The 27239-nt window shown below is 48.3% G+C and overlaps 1 protein-coding gene across 1 annotated transcript in view; it reads right to left on the reverse strand.

Moving 5' to 3' along the window:
* The window catches only part of ARAP3 (ArfGAP with RhoGAP domain, ankyrin repeat and PH domain 3), a 49375-nt gene extending 22894 nt beyond the window's left edge, over positions 1–26481 (reverse strand). Inside the window, exons 1-25 of the mRNA XM_084850944.1 lie at positions 26235–26481; positions 25685–25869; positions 24311–25425; positions 23223–23284; positions 22669–22739; positions 21839–21915; positions 20983–21249; positions 19777–19846; positions 19315–19435; positions 18596–18783; positions 17562–17668; positions 16786–16985; positions 16226–16311; positions 15846–16028; positions 15399–15552; positions 14630–14761; positions 14402–14555; positions 13507–13609; positions 12920–13118; positions 12615–12678; positions 10967–11130; positions 6280–6492; positions 4205–4310; positions 677–824; positions 519–587 (exon numbers count right to left, since the gene is read on the reverse strand). Coding sequence (XP_084707070.1) covers positions 519–587; positions 677–824; positions 4205–4310; positions 6280–6492; positions 10967–11130; positions 12615–12678; positions 12920–13118; positions 13507–13609; positions 14402–14555; positions 14630–14761; positions 15399–15552; positions 15846–16028; positions 16226–16311; positions 16786–16985; positions 17562–17668; positions 18596–18783; positions 19315–19435; positions 19777–19846; positions 20983–21249; positions 21839–21915; positions 22669–22739; positions 23223–23284; positions 24311–25383 — 4011 coding nt within the window. The 5' untranslated portion in view covers positions 25384–25425; positions 25685–25869; positions 26235–26481. The remainder of the gene's footprint in view (positions 1–518; positions 588–676; positions 825–4204; positions 4311–6279; positions 6493–10966; positions 11131–12614; positions 12679–12919; positions 13119–13506; positions 13610–14401; positions 14556–14629; positions 14762–15398; positions 15553–15845; positions 16029–16225; positions 16312–16785; positions 16986–17561; positions 17669–18595; positions 18784–19314; positions 19436–19776; positions 19847–20982; positions 21250–21838; positions 21916–22668; positions 22740–23222; positions 23285–24310; positions 25426–25684; positions 25870–26234) is intronic.
* Between the last annotated feature and the right edge of the window lie 758 nt (positions 26482–27239).

Genomic DNA, 27239 nt, shown 5'->3' on the forward strand with positions numbered 1-27239 from the left:
TTTCCTGGATGGTCAGAAAGGGAGTCTGAACTCCACAGAGGCTGATCTTGCCATTAATAAATTGTTTTTAGCAGGGAGTGAATAGAGGACTGGAACTCCTCCTGACAGTTTCTATCCAGCACCAACCAGGATTAAGTAAATACAATACTAGAATGGTAGCATCCTCTGTAATATCCAATTATTACCCAGTGCTAGGGCTGATGTACAGATGCATATTCATCACTGGATGACTGCAATGTCAAGCACTGACTCTCTCTCTCCCCCTCCCCTGGCCCCCTCTGTGTGTGTGTGAGAGACTGAGACATCGCAGATCAAATGCTATGGACAGAGCATTCCTCTCATCTGATGTCAGCTCAAGCACAATACGTTACAATGGAGTTGGTTCCCACATTCAGTTGCAAGTCATCCAACTTTTAGCAATCCAGTGATTTCAAGCCCTTAAAGGATGCCTGTTTGGCTGTTGCCAGTATGCCTGCTGCTCAGTACGCTGCAAGGATAGGCAGGAGAAGCTGCAGTACCTGCACATCTCTCCAGGTAGTAATCAAGCTGTTCTCCAGGTCCATCTGCAACACCTGGTCTTCATCAATCTGGGAGGCAGAAGAGATGCAGTGAACACATATGCAAAGCAGAGGCCTGTGTGGGGCAGGCAGGAAGGGTGAACAGGCAAGCAACTCACATTGAAGATATGAACATAATTGTCAATCAGGTCCTCCATCACCTTGACTTCCTGCTCCCCCTTTCCATCAGTCTGGAAGAGGCTGGGTGCAAAGAGCAGAGCCAGGTTTCTGGTGCCCATCTGGTTGAGGTCAGCACATTTCTGTACCCTGAAATGAGAAGGGAAAGTGCACAGTGAGTAGCTGTCTGCTGGGCCCAAAGGAGGGTGGCAGTGATGAGAGGAAGAGCTTCAGGGTGTCTCTATGCCTGGGTTTTGTTGTGTATTAGTCATTCCTCAAACACAGAGTTTTCCCAGTGCTTTACATGATGTTGTTGTCCTCCCATGGTTTTCCCATGCTTTCCCCCTGCCTATCCCATGCTATTTCAGAGCATGGAAAATGTGGTATTTTCTCTGGTCACACCATGAAAACTCCAGCTCAAGTACTTGTACCATGCGGAAATGAACCACTGTGTGTGGGTGCCTGCAAGGGTGTGGTTATGTTGACAACGGCAGTGACAACGACGGGGTGAGAGTGTCACCCGCCACGCCTGCACCCTTCCGCCTCCTCCTCATTCTGTATTGTTTGCAGGCACAGCTAACACAGTGGGAGTCCATAAGGGTGACAGAGTGGCGTACCACCACACCGTGATCATGAAACAGCCAAACTTGGAGCAACACAGAACAGCTGGCATGGTGGCATTCCAGTGGTCCACCAGGCAACTGAAAGCCATGTCTTGGGGGCGGGGGTTCGGTGGGGTTACTGTCCATCTGTATTGCGTGGCTGTATCAATAACAACCCACGGACCAGTAATCTGTGAGGGGAGGGAAAGGGGCAGGTACCACACAGGAAATTGCATGATGCCCCTGCCACGTGTAAGGGTTTGTTGTGCAAGAGTTGTGAAGTTTATGAGAGGCTCTGCCCCCCGCTTCCGTGAAAAGATAATAAACGGAATGTAGTGAGATAAAAACAATCAGTGTCAGAGCCCGTGCTTGAACAGGAATTAGAAACAGTGGTACAGCAGTGGGATACATTGGTCATGTGGAGAAGCCCTCGGTGTCTGGCACACATCCAAGCAGGAGACATCCTAGGACCATACATCCTTAATCCTCATGCACATCCTCATGCACAGACATGGTCTCCCTCTGCTGTGTCCCTCCAATCTCTCTAACACTTCCTTCTTCCATTTGTGAAACATAAGGCTGCTCACTGGACCTTCTTCACTGAAGCCACCTCCATCTCTCCCTATATCTTTCTTGAATGATGGTGGGGAACAGCATGGAAAGGAACATATTTTTCCCAATTCCAACATGTGAGTCAAACAGAAAGAATGTTATTCAAAAAGGGAACAGGTAAATTAGACACAAATATTATGTGGGCTTATTTTTTTAAGCCATGCACATTTTTTGCCTCACATGGACTGAATGGTGCTTCCAGACAAGGCTTTTATGGCATCATTGCCCTGCCTCACTCACAGAATTTTATGGGGTGTCCAGATGACATCATCTTCAACCTATAGCCATCCCGTGTTTCTCCACTGATTCTTCTGCTTTTCTCTTACCACAGGTAATCCGTCAAGAAAAAAAAGAGGGGATAGCTGCACAATGCCTTCTCACAGGCAGCACTAGGAGCCCTCCATCTGGAAGAACTCAGAGTGTGTGTGTGTGCGTGTGCGCCCGCACATAGGTGGGGGAACCCAGATGCATGGATTTAATTAGGTTATTTTCAACTGTCCTTAAGAATTGGCTCTCCATGTACTGATACCAACAGATTATGGACATGGCACAGCACTAACTCAAGCTGGTAAGTGGAGATGCTAGCTAGAACTTCAAAGGGCGTTTTTACACGGGGCATTTATCATGCGCTCGTGATTGTTGATTCACAGAAGTTCACGGGTCCTTTTCATGACATTGTCAACCTCTAGTGCCTCTTTCGTTGTTTTTTAGGTTTATTCCACCATTTTAAAACCTCCTGAAAATGCAGTAACAATTAAAAAAACCTGCCAAAAGCCGCATCAAAGAGGTGGCTCATAATTCAAGAATCATACGATATTTTGGAAATCCTGCAGCGCCATCTACTGGCTGAATAAATGAAACATATGAAACATGCCCACAAAGGGACGGGGAAAAACGAGGGTGGGGGAAGTGTGTGTATTGTGCCCACCGTAAACCTGCAAAGGCTCTGGGAGACAAACCCCCGGTAGGTTCATGGGATTTTTCCTTAATGTAGAGAAGCTCAAAGTTATCTATGAGATAGTCATCTATAAGATGGGTTGCTTAGCTAAGCCTCAAAGAGGTAATTTCAATGTAACTTGAATGTGTAGCGGACCATCTAAGGGTGTCTCTACATTAAAGAAAAAACCCACAGTCTTACCAGGCGTTCTCTGTTGTGGAGTCTTTCCACGTTTACCACAGCCTCCCAGATGGAGAACAATGGCGACCACATGATTGCCAAGAGGGGAAGTTTTCAATTTTCAATGCTCCATAGTTTTCAATCAAACAGCACCATCTAGTGGCTGTTTAATAGTGCAATGACAACTTTACCCACTGGGGAAAACCTGTGATAAATTTAAATAGTTAATTATCTCTGGATCTTTTTAAGGTGGAATAACTGGGAAATACCACTGGATATGCCCTGGAGGTTGACAATGTCATGTAAAGAACCCGAGAACTTCCACAAGTGGCCAGTCACGAGCACATGATAAATACCTCATGTAGAAACAGCCTAAATGTGTCACCCTTTTTTAAGGCTTGAAAGCAACTGGAATATGGTGGGGGAGGAATGTGGACCAGGGCTGTGGCATTACAAGAAGAGGTTTTAATGCCTTCCCTCCTGTGCCAGTTCCCCAATTTAAATTATCCCAAGGTACTACTAGCTACAGATGGGCAAGAAAAAAGAGAGAGGAACCCATATTGTACCTGTCCTTTTGTGTCAATGGCTACTACCAGCACCAAAGGGAAGATTTCCATCAGAGAAAAACATGGCAGCCAGGTGAGGGCGGGAGTTAACTTACTCCTGTCCCAGTGCCACAGCCCTGATGCAATCTTCTCCTCCCCACGGCTATTTTTACATCTGAAAAATGGCATTCGGAAATCTAATCATTAAATTCCTGAGTCATCCTATAGAAAGCACCACTAGCTGGTATGTTTTAAATGTTACAAAGAAGAAAAAATAATAACTGATAAGCCTTGAATGTTTAAATGTTTAGAACATTCTATCTTGTTATTAGTCACTCAAGTACACTTTCTTCAGATGTACATACAGACCATTCAAGTCACCTTTTCACAATCAGCATATTAAAAGTCAATCAGGCTTGGCTATTTATCATCCTCTGTCTTATTCTGAAGAACACAAATTAGAGCTCTTCACTGCATTCTTCTGTTGTGGATCATGCATATTAGACCATCTAGATAAGGCATTTCAGCCCTGGTTGAAATAAAGCTATTCAAGCATCTGAATGTTTTGTTTTAATTAAAACTTCTGTTGCAGGAGTTCTGACAAGCAAGAAGTGATATTCTCACATTGACCAGTGAGGGAGAGGATAGACTAACCGATATAGGTGGCCAATCAGAGCAGCCAGGGTCCTGCGGTTGAGGTGGGGCAAGCGATTTATCAGCTCCTTGTATTGCTCCAATCGTTGGGACTTTTGGAAGATTTCTGGAAGGAGGAAGCACAGAATTGAACTTTGGAAAATGTACATCAATTCAGTATATTATATTGTGTTATATATTGATTTGAAGACATGTGCTGTTTTAGATTTTTTTTTATCCTTTTACCTTAACTATTGCAAAATATATTGAGTTGTATATAGGCGCAAGTGGAAAAGCCTCTCAGCAGCTTTCAGTACCAGCCTTCTGGGCTGCCTTGCTGGGATGCAGCTGGGGAACCGTTTTGCAGTGTCTCCAGTCCTTCTGATTTCACAGGGTGGTGCTGGGGGATTCATGCTTGACCCTTTGGTCTTTGGCCTATGGGGTCCCACAGGGTTTGATTTTGTGTCCTATGCTTTAAACGTCTACATGAAACTGCTGGGAGTCATCATCTGGGGATGGAGAGCAGGATTTCATCAGTATGCTGATGATACTCTGCTCCGTCATAGTCTGGGGAGGCCAGGAAGGTTCTGAACTGGTGTTTTGAATCAGTGATGGACTAGATGAGGGTGACAAACTGAAATTAAATCCAGACAAGGCAAAGGTGGTGTTGGTAAGGAAGCCTCTTGGATGAGGATATCAGCTTGTTCTGTGTGGAGTTGCACTCCTCTTCAAAGATCAGGTTTGTAGCTTGGTAGTTCTCTTTGGCCCAGCCTTATTATTAGTTGCTCAACCATCAGCTGTGGCTAGGAATGCTTTCGCTCAGCTTTGGCTGGTGTACCAGCTGCATCTGTTCCTGGTTTGGTCAGACTTGGTCATGGTCCTACATCTTGTTTGGACTATGTGAAAACCACTCAGAAATTTCAACTAGTACAGAATGCAGCTGCTAGGATTTTGACTGGGACAAAGTGCTGGGACCATGTCCCCCTTTATTGTATCAGCTGCAGTGGCTGCCAGTTCATTTCTGAATAAAATTCAAGATGCTGGTTATCACCTTTAAAGCTCTAAACAGCTTGGGACTGACCATCTCCTCCCATGTGAACCTGCACATCCTTTAAGATCAGCAGTTGCACCACTCTTGCATGAGCTGCTACCTTTAGGGACATAGTTGGCGGCAATGCACAAGGGGGCTTTCTTGGTGGCAGCCCCACATATGTGTAACTCCTTGCCCCAAGAGGTTAAATCGTCTTCCTCTATATCTTTGTTCTGCTGGCAAGCGAAGACATTTCTCTTTAAATAAGCATTCAACTCTGCTGTTGCTTAATTTTATTTAGTTACTGTTAGTTTTGTTTTTGCTGCTCGATGTGCTATTGTGTTTTAATGATTAGTTACTGATTTTATGTTTTTTGTTTTGTAAGCCACTTTGAGCACCTCCTTTTTTGGATGGGGAAAACTGGGGTAAACATTTCTTAAATAATAAATAAAATAAAAAGCAAAAAGACCACCTTCGAAAAGGTGTGTGTATGTGCCAGTTTCCTAGGAGATTATTTGGAAACCTTTCTGTATGTCTGATAGAGCCTTCCAGAGCTTTTCGGTGTAAGTAATGCTCTCATTGTACTTTGTCTGAGATTTAAGTGTTTTCAAAGTCAGATTGACTACCCTATTTTGGCCTATCTAGCTCATTATGATCAGTTCTGTTTCTAACTAGCAATGGCCGTCTTGGGTCTCATTCAGGGTTTTTTTCCCAGCCCTGAGATCCTTTTGTCTGGAGGTGCTGGGTATTGAAACTGGGACCCTTTATGAGCAAAGCATGTGCTCAGGGAGCTATGACCCTTCCCCAAGTTTACCTTTGCAATCAGGAAGGCTAAAAAACCTTTCTTTTTTAAAAAGAAGAAGATGCTGAGATTAAACATCTGCTTTGCAGGGTACTACACTGGAAGCCAACTTCTGCAATTTGAAGTTCAGCAGCAGCCTCATGAGGAGCAGAGGTCTCTGTATCTGACTCCCAAGGGTGGCCCCCTGCTGTTGGAATCTAGGGTCTGCAAAGAGGGCCTGGCAGCTGGTCAGGGTGTGAAGGAGCAGCACACCCAGGCTGGTACCTGCGGCCTCTTTCCACTGGGGGTGCAAGTATGTGGTGAAGACAGGATCCTCCAGCTCCCGGAAAAAACGCTTCAGCACATCAGTCACATCCTCAATGAAATTGTCGCTGATGCGCAGTTTGACATTTCGGGCATCTCGCCGGAACTCCTCCATCAGTTGCTTAATACGGGACTTGGCTCCATTCTTCCGATAAATACCTTCATGTTGCAGCCCTGAGGGAGAAGAAGGGGAAGTGGGAGACAAAGCAGCCCAATGAAGAAATGACACTTGGGGTATAAAAAGGTGACTGAGAGGGCTTGTTCAGCTCTCCAGCTGGGAATTTTTAAGGAAAAGTTATTACTGATTTATATTTATATTTAACCGCACCCCAACACCTTGCGGTGGATAATAAAAGCAAACTCTCTGATCTCCAGCAGAACAGAATAAAATGTAACCAAATCCATTTCACTTTCTTTAGCCTTTCCAAACTTTTTTCATTACTAAAGGTTTATTGAGGTTTTGCTTGAGGTACAATAATCAAATATATCATTGCTTCTGGATGCATGCAGCAATAATGAAGCCCCTGAAATGACTAACACCTCCCTTCATCATACCCCCACCCCCCCCAGGAGGGAAAAAGAGGAGTGGACAGATACACACCTATGTTGGATGTGAGTGGAAGCCAAGAAAATTATTCTGGGAGCAATCCTATGGTCTCTGGGAAAGTGTCCCAGGGACCATAAGATATTTCAGAGTAACAGAGTTCCCCTTCTGAGGCTGGAGGAAATCCAAAAGGGGACTGTTTCCCCCACCCCTTCCAGTGCTGCGGAAAGAACAGTGGCACCTCCATCATCAAACTCTGGTGAGTATGCAAATGAGGAGGAAGAGGGAAGAGGCGCTGAGGATACACAAGCCCTCCCAGCTCCGGTTCCCACCCCGTCCTGCGAATCAACTAGACACGCCCCAAAGCACATCTAGCTAAAAAAAAGGATGGAGAGGCGAAGATCACCTCCGTCACTCCTTCTGCTCTGCTGGGTGTCTGCTGGCAGAACATTGGATATTCAGAGCGCTCCGACATCAGAGCTCTCCTTTGGCTCTGCATATCCATGATTCTTTGGTCAGGCTCAAATTACACATGAAACACAGGGTCAATCAAACTCCATGATGCATGCTAAGGAAGGGATTTACAGAATTACACTTCCAAATGATGCCTTCTTCATACTTAGGTGGGAGTATGCAAATGTTCCCATATTTCCACATCTTTGTATATGTGGAACTCCACAAACAGAAGATATTATCCATTATGTATTCTTCTGTGACCTGTATGCTGGTCCCAGGAAAAGATTTATTTTACCTTTGTTGGGAGAAATGTTGACAGAAGTTGGTTGAGCAAATATCTAAACTACTTGTAGATATGGATCCTTATGTAACCAATCAAGTAGCTTTATTTGCTGTGGCTGCTAAAACAGGGGAAAGGTCCTTATAACAGTTGTTGTAAGTTGCGTACATGATGAAATTGATTTGATAGGCTTGTTCAATCTCTCCCTGTGTCTGTGGTTGCTGTCTCATCTTTTCTAGTAAAATTCTAAGAACCTATGGTTATAAACAATAAAAGTGACTGATGGACAGACTAATATGATACAAGAAATGCGGAGTACGCAGCTGACCCTCTCTTTTTTGCTCACACGTAAGTGTGGGGCCCAAATCTGGATTGGGTTGCCACACATAGTTAGAGGAGATCTAAACCTTCCTGTCCTAGGCACTTGTTTCCCTAAATTCATGCACACACATGCAGGCTAAAAAAAGAAAAATGTCTCCATTGGTGCCAATGGAGGCTTTTCTCTTTGTTTTAGCCTCCATGTATGGGGAATTTCAAAGGACAAGTGGCTGGGCTTGGGGGTAGGTTTAAAACTCACCTACCATGCATTTCAGAAGCAAGCCTCATTGAGCACAATGGGAGTTACTTCAGAGTAGACATACATATGCTTGTGCTGGGAAAGGGTGGGGGAGAACACAAAGAGGGAAACAAGCCCCCATTTTAACCCAGAGGACATCATTGGCCACAATGGGAGTTAGTTCTGAGGAGACAGTAATAGGTTTGTTATGGGAAAGAGAGTGAAGGAAAGGAAAGGTTCCCCCTGTGCAACCACCGAATCACTGCTGACTCCTAGAGGGACGCCGCTTTCGCTGGCGTTTTCATGGCAGACTGTAGCAGGGTGGTTTGCCATTGCCTTCCCCAGTCGTAACTACCAGCCCCCATTTTAATGCACAGGATCTCTATATGGAAACTGTGAATGAGTAAGGCAATGGACCGGAGCCTCGAGATCATGCTTAATCGCATTTAAGGAATTGGGCTTAAAAGTGTACCATTTCAATTGAAGGGGAATCTCTGTAAATTCTGATGTAGGCATTCAAAGGCAAGCTTCATTCAGCACAATGGGAGTTACTTCTGAGGAGACACTAATGGGTTTGTTGTGGGGAACAGAGCAAAACCAGCCCCCATTTTACCACACAGGCTCTCTATATGGAAGCTGTGATTGAGTTACGTGCTGAGGCAATGGACTGAAGCCTCAAGATCGCGCTTAATAATGTTTAAGGAATTGGGCTTTGATATGTGCCGTGTCAATTGAGGGGCTTCTCTGTTATTTCTGCGGCCATTGAGAGGGCAAGCCTCATTCAGCACAATGGGAGAACCCAACACAACCCCCCCCCCCCCCGCCGACTGGGGGCATGGGCTGTGTTCTAGTGCTTATTTTCAATGATGTTTTAAAAGTTGGTCCCTCAGCATCCTGCTCCAAAACTGCAATGCAACTTCCAGAAAACAGGGAGGAAAAGGGTTGGGTCACTGAGGTCAGAGCAATACCCCCCCCAAAGGCCGGGCTACATGCCCCATGGGCAGGACTATGAAAGCGGACCCAGTGTGATTGTGGAAACAGGTCAATAATGGAGCCGTGGTAAGCTGGAAAAGTTGTAAAAGCAGTCTCAGAAGAAGTGGTTTTTCAGCAATAAAATGCAGGGCCGGTGCTGAATGGCCACGACATCATGGTAACACAGAGACCTCACTGTGTAGCCAGGTTGGAGTAAATCGCTGGTGGAAACACAGCCACAGTTTCCATTGCTTTGGGATGATCTGGGGCTCAGTGCAAATTAGTTGAAGAATTTATTCCCTTGCCTTTGTCACTCCTCTGGTTTCTACAGCTGCTTTTTTGGGGAGATTATTTGGATGAGAAATTAACTGGCTAGCTTTGCCTCCTGTGAAATTTAAATAAATCCTAGTAATTATTTCTACATTTGCATATATAGATACACATTGACATATGCAATTTTTATGCAGATTTGAGTCTATAGAACTGGGCCCCAAATCTTTCAAGTGCCTAGCAATACCCTGCTTGGGAGTAAAAAAGAGAGGGTCAGCTGTATGGCCCATATTTATTGCATCATGTGATTTGCCCCTCAGTTGTGCATATTTTTACCCAAAGCAGCCATAGAGGCTGCAAGTTTGAGTAAAGTTTGGTGGGCAGGATTGTTTCAACTGTTCACCTCCAGGGCTGCTAAAAATATTTTTCTGGCTGTTTTTCAGCTGAAATTTGCTCTCCAGCTGCTTTTCAAGTGAATGTTGCTGAGCATAAAAATGGCCAGCGGCCCTAGAGGTACAGAAGGTAAACAGCCCCATTCCTTTGCCTTTGTCTCTCCTCAGCTTTCTACAGCTGCTTTTTGGGGGCGAGGAGGATTGAGGAAAAACATATATATGACTGCCTGTCACACATAGCTTGAGAGACATTTGGGTTGCTTTAATGCTAGCTGTGGTTCCAGACAAGGCTTTTATGGTGCCCTCATCATCCCGCCTACTTTATGGGGAGTGTGGACACTGTCTTCTACTCATGACCCTCCTGTGTTTTCTTACTGCTTCTTCCATCTTTTTCCCTGAAATCCATTAAGGAGAAAAAGATGGAACAGCTGCACAATGCCTTCTGATTGCTACCGCCAGGAGCCTCCATCTGGAAGCAGTTTAGTCTGGAATTGCCATGCTTCATTCACTAATTTTTTACAAAAAATCCAAATGACATCTTTGCCATGGTATAGCATTCATATTCTGTGTGTGTGTGCACGCCCTTCTGTCTGTTTTGTAGATCTGATTTGCGCTAACATTAAAAAAATGTAAAATGCCATTGCAGTGCCAATCTGCCCAGAATGAGTTCGCATTGGTAAGGAAGTGTGACTGAGGTTTTTCAGGGCTACTGTGCCTATACCAAAGGTTACCTTTTACAATTTCTGCCTCTGTAACTGCTTTCTGATCACCAGGGATGCAGCATTACTGAACTGTTCTTTAATTGGCCCTTACTTAGTCAAGTCCCTGTTCCCCATGCCATTGGGAAGGTTTTCATTACTGGGCTTAAATCCAGCATTGCACACCTGCTTATGCAACAGGACTTCCCCCTGATGTCCTCTCTGCTGCAGCTCCCTGAACCCCTTCCAAACCTGCTCCAGAGATCTGGGGGGCATGGAGGGTTCTGCAAAAGGGAGGGGAAAACTGTTCTGCCAGCACTTTCCATTCCACTGGCAGATGGTCAGGGTTGGATACAACCCACAGTTTCTTCTCACTCATTTTTGTCCTAGTTTAAAATGTAATCACAGGTAATCAGATCCTTGACATGCAGTCAAGTACATGTCCCTTTGGTCGCTGGGAGGGGCCCTTGAACAACTCACCATACTGGGTGGTGAAGGCAATGCAGCTGTTCACAATGATGGGGATGCCACTCCGGCTGAGCTGCTGGTCTCGCAAGGCATTCCCCTGGCCTCCTGCTGACGCCTGGATAGCCATGCACCACGTGGAAAAGTCCAGCTGGCAGACACCTTGCAGGCAGAAGGTCCTACAAGTGAAGAAGAGAGAGTGAAGAGAGCGCGAGTGGGACTGCCAGGCTGCTGAGCACATGTCCCATTCGCTGTCCACCACGGCATCACTATTTCTTACCCTGGGATTTTCTTCCTGCAACTCCATTGTCTCAAGAATGACACCCTTACCCCTGTCACAGTTAACACTATTTCATTGGCTCCGCTGTGACCTGTATTGCCTGGTCATCACCTCCTCTGTTACCAGCATTCCCTTGATACTGTTTTCTGCAACACAAGATGCTGCTCTTCTTGACCCACACATATTAACTGGGGCGGGGGCATTCTTTTATTGCCACTTCTAAAGCCCTGGCACAGATGGTGGTTGTTCTGAACCCAGACATATCCTATGTCCTGCCCCATTCTAGTTGCTGGAGGGAGGAAAAGAAAACAGCAGGGAGACAAACATCAGAGCTGTTTAGGTGACCCATAGAGGATCCCTGGACCTGGAACAGGGCGGCAGGGGGCAGGGGAGGCAATGGGTGAGCAAAGTATCCATCCTCAGGGACGGTGATGGAAGGTATGAGAGCTCTCAAAGCAGAGACTCCGCCACCTCATTCTCTGGGGCACTGTGGAGGCTTGCCAGAGGAAGGCGCTGCTGCCAGCCTGCGCTCTGCTGTGCTCTGGGTGGCCAGAGGGTGGCACTGCAGCTGCCAGCTCAGCAGGGGACACACGTGGCCAACAGAGCTCTACTGGAGGCCATGCAGCTGCTGCCTGGGGCCTGGCTGGCCCGTCTGAACAGCTCCTTGCCCAGGTGTGGCCTAAGCTGAATTGGACTGTGCTCCTCATTCCACAGTTCCACCACCAGCTTGCCTGGGGACCTCCAGCTCTAATGGCTGGCAATTGTCCCAGATTCTGTAGGACAGCAAGCAGTGGCTACGGGTAGCCAAGTTTTGAGTGGTGGATTTGTAGAAAGAGCAAGGGGGTGACAAAGTTGCCGCAGGCCAGGATTTCATTGTCCAGGGCCTGTTGCTTCTAGAGAAATTGTAAGTGCCACAAGTTTACTGAGGTTTCTATTCCCAAGCTAGTGAGATGGAGCCACTTCCTTGTCTAAGGAGCTTTTGAAAGCGCTCCTCCTTCCCATCAGCCCTGCAGCAGAAGCCAAGCAAGGTGGGCAGAAACAGGCCCCTGTACTGTCCCACCACTTTCCATTCCTCTAATTACCCTGCAGCACTGGTGGCTCCCTCTGCAGACTGCATAGTAGCCCATTAGGATGGGATGGAGGCGAAGGAGAGAGGGGCTGTCTCTGTCCAGTGCAGCCCCCACCCCCCGGCTTCCTCCTTTAGGAAGGTGCTGGAGCATGAGAGGAGGCTGCAGGCTTCCTTGGCCTTTCCACACAGACCCAGCTCCCACGTGCTTTTATCCCGTCTCCATCGCTCCATCGCTGCGAAGAATCTCTTCACAGGGCACGCTGGGATTTGCCCCACGTGATTATCTGAGAGCCCTCCCTCCTCACTCATCTCACCGCCCCATCTCCACCAGGATCAGCATCTCCTTCTTTTCTGGGCCTTCAGCAAGGGGAACCACACCTACGACAAAGCAGCAGACGGAGAAATCAGATATGGGCTCTATGCAGAAGAGTGTGAGCCAGGCACCCTGAGCCAGGCCCAGGTGGGACTCTGGCCAGTAATTTTTGTAAAAAACAAAACACCCCCCCCTTAAACTTACAAACAATTAAATACTGATGATAGCACGTGGACCCCTCTAGACGTAGGGGAGGGGAGCACAGCCCTTCCCCCATTTGTCAGGGGGAATTTGTCAGGGACTCACTGAGCTCCTGAAGCTGCCGCAGGTTGATACTGTCCTCAGCTGCCCCCTCTTCTCCGGGACAGATGAAGAGGTGAGATTTCTGGAGGACAAAGAAACCTTGCAGCCACTGACTGGGATTTAGCATGGACTTGTAGCAGAGCCTGCCCACCCTCTGGAATTCGTAGCCCAGCAGGCAGTGACAACTGAGAGGGGTGAACCACTGCAAAGAAAGGAGGTGTCAGATCTGGAGAAATACCTGAAAAGGACACCCAGGCCCTGAGCATGCAGAGTGGACATGGGCCTATTACCCGCCTGTGACTGACAGGGGCGGCATTTGGACGGGAAGGAAGGAAGAAGGATGTGACATGAGCCTGGATGGGATGAACCTGGCATGAAACCACGAGAGGTCTCCCACATATGGGAAATGGGCACAGCAGAAGGCAGCCAAAGCAACGTCGCAGCTTGGACTTGGGGCTGACAGTGAACCAGGGAAGGATAGATTGACTTGCTGCGCCAGGAAGAGGAGGTGTCTGTGTGGCACAGGAGGTGCACGAACAGCTCCTGCCCTGAGGTCCTAGTGGAGAGCTGCTGCTGTTCTCTGGTGTTACCTTCCCAATGGCGCTGGCCCAGGACTGCAGGCTGTCTGGCCCATCAGCCTCCAACTGCTGAATGCGTTCACTGACCAGATACAGCTCCAGTGCAAAGCGGGACCTGTTTGTAGCAGATGAAGGTGTCACGGAGGTAGGGTGGCCTGGAGAAGCGATGGCTCCACTTTTAGAGCAAGCACTAGCAAGACACAAACCACCGCTCTGGGGGTGGTGGGTGGGTAAACCCTTTCACCTCACATCATTCCTGATAGAATTCTACCCCAACCCCAACGTTTGTTTATTTGTTCAGAACATTCATACAGGAAGCGAGGCAGAGGAGGAGGGGTTCTTCCCTATCATCTTCTGTCTGTGAAAGGGCAGGATCCGGAGATACAAGGGAGATTTCCCAGTAAGTTTTTTGCGTTTCCTCATGAATTTTTCTACTTTTGGGGGAGCGGGGGGGGGGAATTTAGAAATCCTTCCTTGCTTGCTTTTAAACTCAAAGCAAACTCTGATTTCTTTAATGTTAATTAAATTGTACCTCAGTTGCATATTGTACTTTGGGTTTTTCAATCACTGCCTTCTCCAAGCAGCTAGCAGACTGATTCAATACCCAGGTAGCACTGGACTTCTTTTAAAAAGAGGATGTAAAGGCATTCTGATGGCCTAGACAGCAGATGGTGGCAGCATACCAAGGTTTTTGTACATTTTTGCTCCTTGTTCAAGGGGTGGGGGTGTATGGCAGGTCCTCAAGCTGCCACACGGTTCTCTGCCCTGCTCAAAAGGGATGAGTCCCATGCTGTCTCATGGCGTGGCACCATCACCAGCCACATAAATGTGAGCTCACTTTGGCAGGAATTAATTTGAGGGATAATCTGAATAGGAAGAGAACTGGGCACGTCATATTTCCACATACCTGTCTGAGGAGCCAGGACTAGCCAGTGCCTCTGTCCTGTTCACACCCAGTGAAATCACATCGGTCATTTCTATCTTTCCCACTGACTCAGAGCTCCTATCCGTCTCATAGAACAGGAAAAACTTCTCCAGTGAGCACCAGACTCTCTGAAATTCTACATGAGAGAGACCATTAGCCAAAGCCATTGATCCACCACCTTCAGGCTGTAGGCCCATACCTCATACTTACCCTCTCTGCTCTTCTTGGTGACTGTGAGTTTTGTCATGGCTGGGGCCTTGTACAGGTAGCCACAATGGGCAACTGGTTGTGTAATCTCATTGTAGACTCCTTCTGGGCTCAGTGCCTCCCCACTAAGACTGCCTGTCAAATGCACAGAATTCATGTATTTGGTTTCAGGGATACCTATAAATTGTCATATCTATAAAAGATTCTGGGAATGAGACAGGTAAACACATACAGACAAACATCATGCTCTGTGGAACTGAACAGATATTCAGTAACTGACAAAACTGACCCTTTTATATAAGTAACAAAAACTTATTTTTAAAAAATATGTATTTAATTTAAAAATCATAATTTGTCTTTATTCAAACCCAGCTTGTAAAGTCCTATAGTTTGCTTTAAATTTCCAAGAAGTAATTTTTGGTGGCAAGAAAGAAAATTAATGTTTTTTGGTGGGAGATGGTATTGTATATTAAAACACACACACATTAATTTGACATTTACAGGATTTCCTGCTGAGTCTGGTTGATGTCAGGAAGATAATACATAGCAACATAATCTGGGAGTCTCAGTAGGGGATGATGGGGTTTGATTAAATAGGTGTGGCCAATGAAATAAATTATTCTCCCCTCCTATAAATTGTCTGTCTGCCTGTCTTTCCCTCTCTCCCTCTCTCCCCCTCTCTCTCTCTCTGTGTCTCTGTCTGTCTGTCTGTCTCTCTCTCTCTCTCTCTCTCACACACACACACACACACACACAGAGAATCCATGGTTACCTGGGTAGCTCCCTTGCTGACCCTGCCCACTGCTGCACCAGGGCTTGGCCTTCAAAGGGACACTGCAACCTCCCACCTCAGTTTCCAGGCTGGTTGCAAAGAACTGCAACATTGTCTTCAGCAGTCCAGGCCGAGACAGAGCTGCACACAGAGCCTGAGGAAAGGTAGGCTATCAGTGGAACTATTCAAGATAACCATCTCTTACAGGAGCATCAGGCAAATCCAAGCCCCAGGAAAAGACAGCTCAAGAGCCCCCCAGATAGCTCCAAACTGGTAACCGCATGCTCACAGAAGGAGGAAAGAGCTTCTCTCCTCCTGCCTGTGCAGATCTGTGGCCCCTGTGGGACAGTGCACTGGAATTCACATGTGGGAATCAGCCAATGCATCGCTCCCTCCGAGCTTCAAGAGAGATTCCTCAATACATAAAGACTTGTACAATGGGTTTACCTGCAAAACCTTCTCCTGGCTGCTGTACTGCGGGTGTGGCATGCGGTAGCGCCCATAGCGGTACTTGTAAGTGATGAAGTCTCGTCTCTGCTCAGCGCTAGCATCAGGGTACAAGGCCTCAGAAGGCGGGAGGTGCGCTGCCCAAAACACGTTCGCTTGCTCGTTCCCCAGCACGATGAACAGCTTTAGGAGAGAGGGATGGAGTGACAGCGCAGATCGGAGAAGAAGTGCACCTCGCCCCAGAGGGCTTGCACCCCAAGCATCCCAATGTGAAATTAGCCTCCTCAATCCTTCCTTTTGACAGCTGTGGGATTTCTACCAGTTCAGATCTGGTCTCAAGCAATTCCCAGCTTCCAGGCCCTTGGAGAACAGCTTCGTACCTGAACCATTTCATTGCTCCAAATGCTCGTGTCCAGCTTCAGGCTCTGCACCTTAGAAATGCTGGAGCCCAGGCTCCGGTGTTGACCTGTGGGTGGATGCAGTGAGGCCGTGAGCATAAGCTGCATACAGCAGGCATGCGATCCAGCTGCAGATCACCCGAGGGCCAGCCTCACAGAAGCAGAGCCATGTCTGCAACGGCCACAGGAACTGGCCCTGGCTCTAGCCCTCTACAGAGCTGCTCATTCCCGTCAGGACTGAAAGTGTAAAACATTTGGGTGGATGACTGTGGAAGCTGCTCCGATCAGAAGCAGGCACTAATCTCAGACACTGAATCTGAAACTGGGAAATACAGAAGCTGCCATCGCTTGGGTTGTGGGCTCACGTGTTGGTTCTGTTTCCAGTCCCAAGGTGCTTAGCGCTGGCCTGATGCAGGCCTGATGCGGTGGCCTTCTCCTTTAGGTCCTCTTAGGAAGGCACCTGCAGCCACTCTCCTCATCCACCTTAATGCTTGCATATGTGGCTTTGCATGCCAGGCACACTTACGCACGGATGCACTTGCCTGCACACTGCTTGCAGATCACTACACACAGGTTGATGGAAGCCCAGTCCGGGCTCAGGGCGTGGCAGTCGGCACAGAACCTGTTCGCTTTGTTAGACCAGATCTTCTCAGCCACCTCGTAGTCATAGAGCGTCTCAGCAATCGCGTTCTGCAGGGCCTCCATCCACACCCGCTTCTCCCGCTCAGACTCGGCTCCAAAACTGAGGGAACACATCTCTGAGGACATAGAGTCCAGCCTCACAGCACCCCCCCCCCCAGTAAGACCACAGGCACTCTGCTTGCAGCATCCACCACCCAATATGCAACTCTCAGGACTTAAAACACCCCAGGGCTGACATTAGGCATATGATACGACAAGGAGTTATCTGTTATTCTACAGAGATCGTGGATAAGTGTGTGTGCGTGTGTGAAATTTGAAGATCAGCATTCTAAGCAACCTGCAGTCCTTCTGTCTCTTTCATCCTCCCACTTATTCAGAAAGCTGAACAAGTGGGCCCTAGCATCAGGGTTGGCTGCAGGTCTTTGTGGGCCCTCAGACATAGGGTGTCCCTGCTTTCCATCACACCTCCCTTCCTCTCTCTCTCTCTGCCCTCTCCACTGCACCCCCAAAATCAGGGCTCTGAAGGAGAGAGCAGAGCACAAAAAAGTTTCTGCTCCTCTCCTTCCACATGATGAAGCGGCCGCCTCTGGGGCAAGCTCCTTTTTCCCATGCTCCTTCCCAGCATGCAACACTACAGCACTGGAATGTCCCACCTTGTAACCCCGGTTTGTGTTACCTGAAGATCTTGAATGGGGTGATGACCTCAAAGCTGCGGCCTTTGGCTTCTCGTATTGTGGTGCCCTGCATCTCAATCAGGCAGATCGCAATGCCCATTTTAAAGAACTGCAGATGAAATTGGGACAGGACTTCAGCCTGTAGCCAGAATGATCCCCGAATTACAGATGTGACACTGCCCCAATAGGGAAAGCATGATCTCCATCCCCCTCCCCACACCCCAAGGCCTGAAATGGGTGGTGGGGGGACGGGAACAGAAATGCTGGCTGTGACCTCACACAACTTGGACTCCCCATGGCTTAAATGCTCAGACTGCCTCTGGCCCAATACTGACATGTCCCCAGTTCCATTATCAGTCATCTTTGTAAAATCTAGAACCTTACAGTGGCATTAATCCTACTAAAGCTGAGGAGAGGGTCCTTTTCCCTTCCAGTCCTGCCCACAGAAAAATCTCAATACAAAAAACTGATATTCTCTTCCAGTTCTTCATGTCTGAGAAACAGAAAGGGCATGGTGGCCCATAGTTCAGCCTTTGAACCCCTAAGTGTTGTATAGCACCAGATGTGTTTCTGAAGAGGTCTAGGAAAAAATTCTCTAGGGGAGCAATCCTATGGCCCCTAGACATTTCCCAAGGGGCAGTGGGATACTGGGGATTCCCACTTCTGAGATCCCACAGCCGACGCAGAAAGAACTGTGCTGGCTGCCCCACAAGGCAGGAAAAATGGCCTCAGAGGAGGGAAAAACAGGCATTTCGATGGGCAGGGAGGGAAGGAGACTGGAGAGGCGTGATCCTGAGGCCTCCCCAACCTCCTTCCCCCCACTCTGAAGCACCGTTGCTAGAAGAAAAAAAGTCCATCTATAAAAAAAATGCATGGCAGGAGGACGAAGGGGCAAAGGCCGCCTCCACCACTCCTCCTGCCTAGCATTGGATGACCAGACGTCTCTGAGTTTGGGGCCTTCTGATCATTGAGGATGCAACTGATAGGATTGTGCCCTTGATAGGGGCTCCTAATGCTGGAAGGTTCTGGCACTCACCTGCTCACTTTTGTACAGCCACATCTCTGCCAAGATAAGCACCACAAATAGCTTGGATTTGTAGCCCTTGAGTTCAAGGTAGCCAAACTTCTGGAAGTGGGTTCTGCTGCTGAGGCATGGCCGGGGACAAAGCAGCCGCTGCTCAGTCACTTTCTGCTGCAGAGTGCTGCACCATTCGTTTCGCTGGGCTGCAGGGGTGACAGCAAAAGGCCAGAGGGTTGTAGACGCTTTTGAAAGCTACTTCTGCCAGGAACTGGCAGAAGCCTCATGTGCAAACCCCAAGGAACTGTCATCCCTCGCTGCACTTTCCCAACCCCCAAATGAGGGCCAGAATGAAAGGGGCCAGATGCAGCTTCCACCAGGAGGATAAGGGCCAGCAGTGACATTACCTGGTGTGACTTTAGAGATTACTCCATCAAATATAACAATGGATCAAACCGCCAAATACACATGGCTCATTATGGAATGATATCCTAGGCGAATGGACTATTTTGACTGGACAGAGAAAAGGATGGTTTTATATATATTTTATCAGTTATATCACCTCATGCTCTAACATATAGAGCAATTTCCCCTGTATAGCTCAGATGGTAATTTTTGTATCAAACATGCCTATGGTTATTGATTGAATGTTACAGTTTATGTTCTTGGTTACATAAAACTTAATAAAAATATTTTTTAGGAGGGGGGAGGGGCAGGTTCAGGATGGAATTTCTCACCCTCACTTTCAGCTCGGAAGACAAAGACCCTGTGCCTAGTGACGACTTGGAATTTGTTGTCCTTGGTGGAGCGCACCATGTCAATGACAGGGAGAGGGACCACGCCTTTTGGATACGGCTCCTGCAAGAGCCCAAGCATGCAGAGAGTTTCACGTTGACATTTTCCCACCAAAACGTGGTTCCAGCTGAACTGATAATCTAGTTTTACCACCCTCCTCAGATGGAAAGGGGCAGGAGGGCGGTTCATGCACTTCAAGGCATACTGAAATAGCTGGGGAGCGCCTCGCCCTTCCACTGCCATGCCACCTCCCCACAGAAGGCGGGCTCACCCTTCTATCCCCAATTAACTAGGACCTGCCACTGCTTTTCCCAGTGCTTTTTCTTCTGTCTTTGCCTCCAGGCCCATGAGGCCCCCAAACATGTTGTGTTTAGCAGCCAGAGTTTCTGTTATTCTGCTCCCACCTTCTCGTTGTTAAAATACATGAGTTTTTTCCCATCGAATCTGATGAAGCGTCGCTGGAAGACGTAATTCCTATTGAGAATGAAAGGGGAGCCCATTGAGTCCAGAGCCCTTCACCAGGGCCACCCCACTACATTGCTGGAGCTTATGAAAGGACTGTTGGGGCACAGGGTTGTGACATCGGCAGGGCTCAGTCCTACAATCTGCCTTTAAAGCTTATCACTGAAAATGTTTCAGCCCTAGAACAGTGTGCCTCTCAACTAATGCTGAAGAATAAAGAGTATTTACCTTTTTGATTAACCATATTAATCATATTCAAATGCATTAATTATACAGCATATTACCAAAACCTTTATGTAAGTGCTTTATGAAATAAAACTTAGTGTTTGAATGTCTATGTACACAGTAACAGAAACATATGTGACAACCCCCCAATGGCCAGTTTTTCTAGGCAAAGGCACCTTTGAGGTAGGGGGAATTTGGATCAGCGAAGTAGTGCGGGGGGGGGGGGAGTGAATGGGGAATGCACCAGCCCCACATCTAGCTTCTCTCCTCCAGATGGCCCTCTCCTGAAGCTAATTTTTGTGAACCACCCAGAAAGCTTTGGCTATTGGGCAGTATAGAAATTAAATAAATAAATACATTTACATATATGGACTTAGGCTCTAACCAATAAAAGCTACCACTCACTGTAAGAAGGAAAACAGCCTAAAAAATAAAGGATTTAAGTTCCTAACAGCTTATTAAAATTTACCTTCACTAATTAATCCACGAAACCTTGACTCGTTTCATTTACTCATTAAAGCTTGCAGCCGTACTCTGAATATGTGCAGAGTATATTACCTTCGTGGAGGGGCCCCAGCCTCTTCTCAAAAGCCTGGGATTAGGGAGAAAGGGCCTCCTGACTAGGCATGTGTGATCCCCAACATTTAAACTGCTAGAAACTCCTTGGGGAGCGACTGGCCAGGACTTTTCCATTTACCAGTGCTAAAACAGGTGTGTCAACCTTTTGCTGCTGTTTTTATTTAAACCTGTGTCATGCTATTTCCAGGGCTTCACTGATACTTTTAATTGTGCCAATTGCTTTGGGCAATTTATTGGAAAAGAGGCCAATAACAGATGCAAGCAAACACACCATCCATTTCCGCCCAGGATCTGCCCTGGGCCATTTTCCTCACCATGCTGCTTTCTTCCAGCCAGCCACCTACCCCTGTGGAGACAGCTTGTCTAGCCAGCCCGTGAGCACAGTGGATGGTCGCTCTGACAGTGAGGTGTAGCTGGCATAGGGGGAGATGGTCAAGTCTTCTAACATTTCCTTGGGATACAGGTGGTCAGAGAGTCTGAAGGGAGGGTCTTTGGCCCCTGGAGCCTCCACAGTGGAGTAGCCCTCGGTCTCGCTCTGGGCAATGCAGCTGATGAGGGCAGCCTCCCTCTTAGCAGCTTGGCTCTTTTCTTCAGCCTTGGTGCTTCTGCTCCTGAAAAAAATGGATAACATGAAGCACAAACAGCTCACTACAAGAAAAAGCAAAGTCGTCCCTCTCCCATTGCCGCTGGGGGCTTGCCAGCCCCCCGGTCAACAAAGGTGCTCCTCAGTACCTCAGTAAAGGGGCCGTCCTCATATCCTGTTCCTTTCTAGATGCCCTTTGGCAGGGCACTAGAGACAAAGAAGCAGGGAAGAGGAGCCGTGAGTCTTGTGGTAGCCCGCAAGTGGAGGGCTCTATCCTGCTCCCCCTGCACTCCTCATTACATCTGGCAGGGCGGGTGCTAGAAAGGGCAGCTACCTCCCTCTCTGCAGCACAGAGCTAGTCCTGGCTGGTCCTGCAAGTCCCTCTCTGCCTTCTGGTCTTACACCAAAGACAGGCAACCACCACTGGCGCCATCACCTCACTGCCCACAGAGGGCAGCACCTAGAATTGCCCCACAGTACCCAGTGGCCATCTCTGTAGGTTGTACCAAAGAGAGAAACCACCTTTCCAGGCAAGTCCCTGCTCCCATACAGCCCTCTTTTCCATAGGTGGAATAGAGATAAGACGTAGAGACAGAAGTGCAGTTAAGACTACTTACGTGGCCCCTTCTTGTCTCTGGCTTGGGGCATATTCTGGCACCTCTTCGTATTCTTGCCCTTCAAGAGATGCTGCACCCTGGCAAAAGAATGGGAGCAGAATGTTTAGGAGACAGAACCATGACTGGGGGCTTTTGTCCGGTGCTGAGCAAGCTCCTGGCTCTGTGCACAAATGGATGTCTTGCTGGAGGTCCATCTTGTCTAGCTTAGGGATGATGAATCTGTCAGTTTTGTTTCCTTTCACATTCAATTTTTTAAAATCTCAAGGTTTTTTTGTCTTGTTTATGAAGACATTGGTGAATTTGGCAAGTTCTTATCCAAAAAATGAACCAAGTTCAATTCTCCCCCATCCCTAGTCTAGCTTCAAGTTTATATCCCTAGTCCAACAGTGGCCAGACAGACACCTTAGGAAGCTCAGAAACAGGGTGTGAAGGGGTCGGCCACACCCCTTGATTGTCCTCAGCAACATAAATTGATATGGCGTCAGGGTGATGATTACTGGTTTATTATCAGTCCTTAACGGAATAAAATTTCTCGTATTCACAGCCCCAGAACATTGAGTTATTTTCCGTGAGCTATCCAACACAACTCCAAAATCCCTTTCCATGGTATCCTCACAGCCTGTCCCAACTCCATCAGCTTATAGACGGTGTGTGTGTGTGTGGGGGGGGTGTCCTTCTCTTTTTTGCCCTAATGTGCAATGTGCATTTATTTATTATATTTATATAGCCTCCCCAAAACACAAATTTTCTGTGTGGCTCAGAAAACACAGGGGTAGTTACTGCCTGGACAGGAGCTGCATAGTGAGGAAAATGGCCCAAGCTCTGCTCACCTGCTCCTGGGTAGACCAATAATGTCCAAACCTGCTCTCACAATAGGGGCTGATGGACTCCTCCACAGGGCCTGTGGGTAAGGAAAAGTTGGAGAGGCTGTGGTGAGTGCCCAAGTGACAGAGGCAGGGAGAAGGGTCCCCACTTTCCTCAGCAAAGGACAAAACAGGTAAGATGAGGGACAGTAGGCTATTTGCTCCAGATGATGATGTCTTCCACCTGTAAACACTCCCCCCATGTGTCCCCACTGGTTCTTCTGTCTTTTTTCTTACCACAGAAATCCTGTGAAGGAGGGAGCTGCACAGTGCCTTTGGATTAGTAGTGCTCGGAGCCCTCCATCTGGAAGCACCCTGTGTGCCTGAGGTCACATCCCCTCCCCTCCCCTCATTAGTGCATAAGTTTGATGTGGCTCTAGCTGTTCCCACATCATATTAGCTAAGGAGACACAGGAAAGAGGGCACTGAAACCTTCACCCTGGCTCTTACATTCACAATAGCAGGCGAGAAATCCCTCTCCTCCTGTGCCTCCCCAAGAGAACTACAGGCTTCACTCTCACCTGATCCGCTGGCAAGTCCCTGCGGTGTGTGGTGCAGATCCAGGCAGAACGGTCCCAGGGAGCTGAGAGGATGGGGAAGAGAGAGTAATCCAGGAGGCGTGCCATGTTACAGATCTCATTTGAGCTTTGCCTACATTTTGCCAGCCATGTATTCTTGGAATCACTACCCATATCATCACTTCTCATCCCCTTCATGCTACCACTGGGCCAAGGAACCAAATTTCATATTCAGCACCTCCACACAAGCTGTCTCCTTTCATGCTAGCATTTCTTCTACCCTACTGCCAACACAGTGGTTTGGTTTTATTAATTGATATGCCTGCTTAATCAGATAAGTTGCTCAGAGCAGCTTACAAAAATAATTAAAAATAAAATTTCATCCATAAAAATCCATCTATGTTGTTGTTACATTTCGCTTCTTCCTGAGTTAGTGAATTTCCAACTGCAGACCACTGACTTTACGCAAACCTTTTCCTAGAACTGGCAGATAACAAAGCAGGTTTTCACTTTAGATTTCTAGTCTGCCAGTCCTCAGGGGTCTGTACTACAGGGCTGGACTTGGGAGCCTGTGAGAATGCGCACCTTTATTAACCCCATCCCTGGGAAGCAACAGCCAGGCACCTTAAATGACACATTCATAACACTCCCACCTGACCCTTCTGACCGCTAAGACTCTTTCTGGCTGTGGGGAAAGGAGAATGCACAATACCAGCAAAATCTGCTGGCCTCAGGATGCAGCTCCATGCCGCCCTCTTGCCAACATATGAGACATACGTCCCTTGCATGCTGGGTGCCGCAGTTGTGGAACGCTGCTTATTAGCAATACAAGTGTGCATTCCCAGGGCGCGGGAAGGCCTTTGCTCCAGCCCACATACCCCCTTGACCTATGCACCACTGAGGCAAACTGTCTGGCTGCAAGGCCCCACTGGAATCCATTCAGAGATTCCAAAGGAGGTGGGGTGCAGAACTAAGCAGGGACATTGTCTGAGACTGCCATGCCCCCCCCCCCCCGCACTCTGCCCGAGCACCTTCCTCAGGCTTCCTGAACGAGGATATGCTGTACTGCCGGGAGGAGCATGTCCACTCACTTGGCATCCTCAGTGGCCGCAGTCCCATTCTGCATGGGTAGACCAGAGCACGGTGGGCTGGACTGGCTCCGCAGAGTCTCCTTCCCTGCCATGCTCTGAGCTGGCATTGGCAAGAGCACAGTAGTATCTGACACCATCTCTTTCTTAGTCTCTGGAAAGGCTGAGTGGTTGACAGCAGGAGGAGGCAGTAAGGGCTCTCTCTGTACTTTGGTAGCAGCTGGAATGGAGGCTGTTGGACTGGTGCTCACAGATGGGCTCTCAGAGGTGAAACAAATAGGGATGGAAGAAAATGGGCTCTCATCCACACTCTTGACCTCACTGCTCATTTCATTCACAGGAACAAAAGACCACAGAACACCATCTGCGTTACTCTCCCTTGGCCTGCTCGGAAGTGGCAGGACGATGCCTGGGACTTTATCTCCTGGCCCAGCCTGGTGCTCTGGGGTGATCTCAAGCCTCTCAGCATCGGTGGTGCTTTCCCCTGGATCAAATCCCTTGAGGATAATGAATGTTCCTGGAGGTTGTTCAGAGAAAGAAGTGGGCTTACAAATAGGTACCGCTGTTTGTGGTGGCAACAATGGGACTTGCTCTGGGTTGGCTGCTCGGTGTGCAAGAGGGAACACAGTTCTGGGTTTGGGTACCGGCCTGGCCACAAGAGGAGTTGGTTCCTTACTTGATGGTGGGTGTTGGCTGTGATCTGCTGAGTCATGGTCAACCCCAGGGCCAGAAACAGTTTCCGTGATGACTTCTTTTTTTGTGCCAACATCATTCTTCTCCTCTGTTTTAGGCCGATCCAGAGAATCTGCACATTTGCCAGATTTGTGACAGGCATTTCCTGCCATCTGCCCACTTTGGACCCCAACCAGCATCCGAGTTCGTTGCATTAAATTCAGAATCCTTTTGCGGTGCCCAGTAGCATTGATGCCCAACTTCTGTAGGTCCTCCTTGCCGAGAGAGATCACATCTCTCACCAAGCCATACCCGTTCTGCCTGAAGGTATCCCGGTATCTCTCCAGATGAATGATGGCCAGCCAGTCTGTAATGTCAGAGTCCACACAGCACTGAGGGTGCATGTCCCCTTGGCAAGGAAGGAAGGAGCTTTTTCAGCCTACCATCTGTGGGAACCAAAGGAAGCAGTGAAAAGTCTAGCATAGAAAGCCAGCAGCAGCATCTGGAACTGGGAGCAAGGGAGAAGAGAAAGTGCATCGGATGCACCAGTCTGCATTTCCACGCTGGTCTCCAGTTTATGGAGATAAGAGGGATCATACGCCCTCGGCTCAAACCAACAGCTCAAATTGTCCTTCCTCTAGCCTAGCCCCCATGGCCAGCATCCCATTTATGCCAAAAGCTCCTTGAGAGCTGTAATGGTCTCACCCAGAAGACTCCCTTCCCCAGGGAGAGAGGGCTGGCAACTGAATCCACATAAAAGTCGACCCCATGCAGACGCTTGATCCTGATTCTGCATCCATCTGCAATCTCTGTAGTACTGAGAACTACAGAGCCTTTACTCTCTGTGTTTTTCCATGGGAGTGTAGGCGGGGCATTCAGATTCCCATCCTCTGTGAATAAAGGTACAGATCCATCTGAGAACGCAATAACAGGCTTGTGGCTGGAGTGAGATTCTCCCAGGGGGAGGAACTCTGATACTGACCCATATGGGGAGGGGCTTGTGGCTGGAAAGGCACTGCTGTAATCTGCCTTCCGCTGGTTGAGGGCATGAGAGAGGTCAGCGAACTGTGAGTCACACACAGCAAGAACCTCCCGCACACAGCCAGCCAGCAACACAGCATCCAGGCTGCTAGGCAGGCTCCCCCACTGCTTTGCCAACAGAAGCCTTCCCTGCTTTTTGGTCAGAGCAGCTCCCTCTCAAAAGCCACTGTGCTTTCTGCTACTAGATAGAGACCAGTTACTTTCATTTGCATACCTTTGTCTTTAAGAATAGTTAGTCTAAATCTGGAGCTGGCTGGTCTCCTCCCTGGAGAGTCTGCACTCCTGATTAATCAACCTCTTTGCAGCAGCGGCAGAGGTAGTGGTGGTGGCAGCAACACTGTACATGGTGGGTAGGAAAAGGATTGAACACCCTTCCTCCATGGCTTCTCAGGTCCAAATCCCTCCTGCAGACTTGGTTACAAACGTGCGTGTGCAATGCATACGCAGCTCTGCCCTAGCCTGAAAAAGGATTAGGCAAATTCATGAACTATTGACTGTTATTAGCCATGGTGACTAAATCCAACTTCCATGTACAGAAACAGCACACCCCTGAATATCAGATGCTGGGGGCAAACAACGGCGGTGGCCTTCATGCCTCGTCTGTGAGCTTCCTAGGGGCATCTGGCTGTCCAGTGATGGAAACAGAATGCTGGGCTAGATGAGTTCTGATCTAACCAAGCAAGACAATTCCTATCATCTAAAATGAGGTAGTCTCACTTCAGTGTTCCATGGCCTACTTTAAGGGAGCAATCCTATGGCCGCTAGACCGCGGTTAGACGGCCATAAGATATGTTGTTTTCTGGGAACCGCCTTGGAGCCTGTGCTTCGAGGTCAGTTCCTGGAGAACCGACCTCCCCCCAGTGCTGCGTTGCCTCTGAGGCAGCGCGGAACAGCCCTGTCCTCCGCGCTCACAAGAGGAGCCCGGAACTGATGGAAAGGGGTGTGGCTGGGGGAGTTCTGGGGCGGGAGAGCGTAACTGCCCGTACGACACATCCTATGTGTATGTATGTGTCGTAGGTGTATGTATGTGTCGTACAGCAGCCTCCTTCCCCACTCCATCCTCCCGCAGCTAGACAGCTGCAATCGGCTGTCTAGCCAAAAAGCAGGGCAGGAGAAGCACGGAGGGAACGATCACCTCTGTGCTTCTCCTGCCCTGCTTTGGATAGGCGGTTGCCTCCGAGTTCAGAGGCGGCCACCTATCTAGATAGGATTGCTCCCC

Source organism: Heloderma suspectum, chromosome 4 (genome assembly GCF_057233095.1).
Source record: "Heloderma suspectum isolate Gila_16-S chromosome 4, 16-S_ref, whole genome shotgun sequence".
NCBI classification, from domain to species: Eukaryota; Metazoa; Chordata; class Lepidosauria; order Squamata; family Helodermatidae; genus Heloderma; species Heloderma suspectum.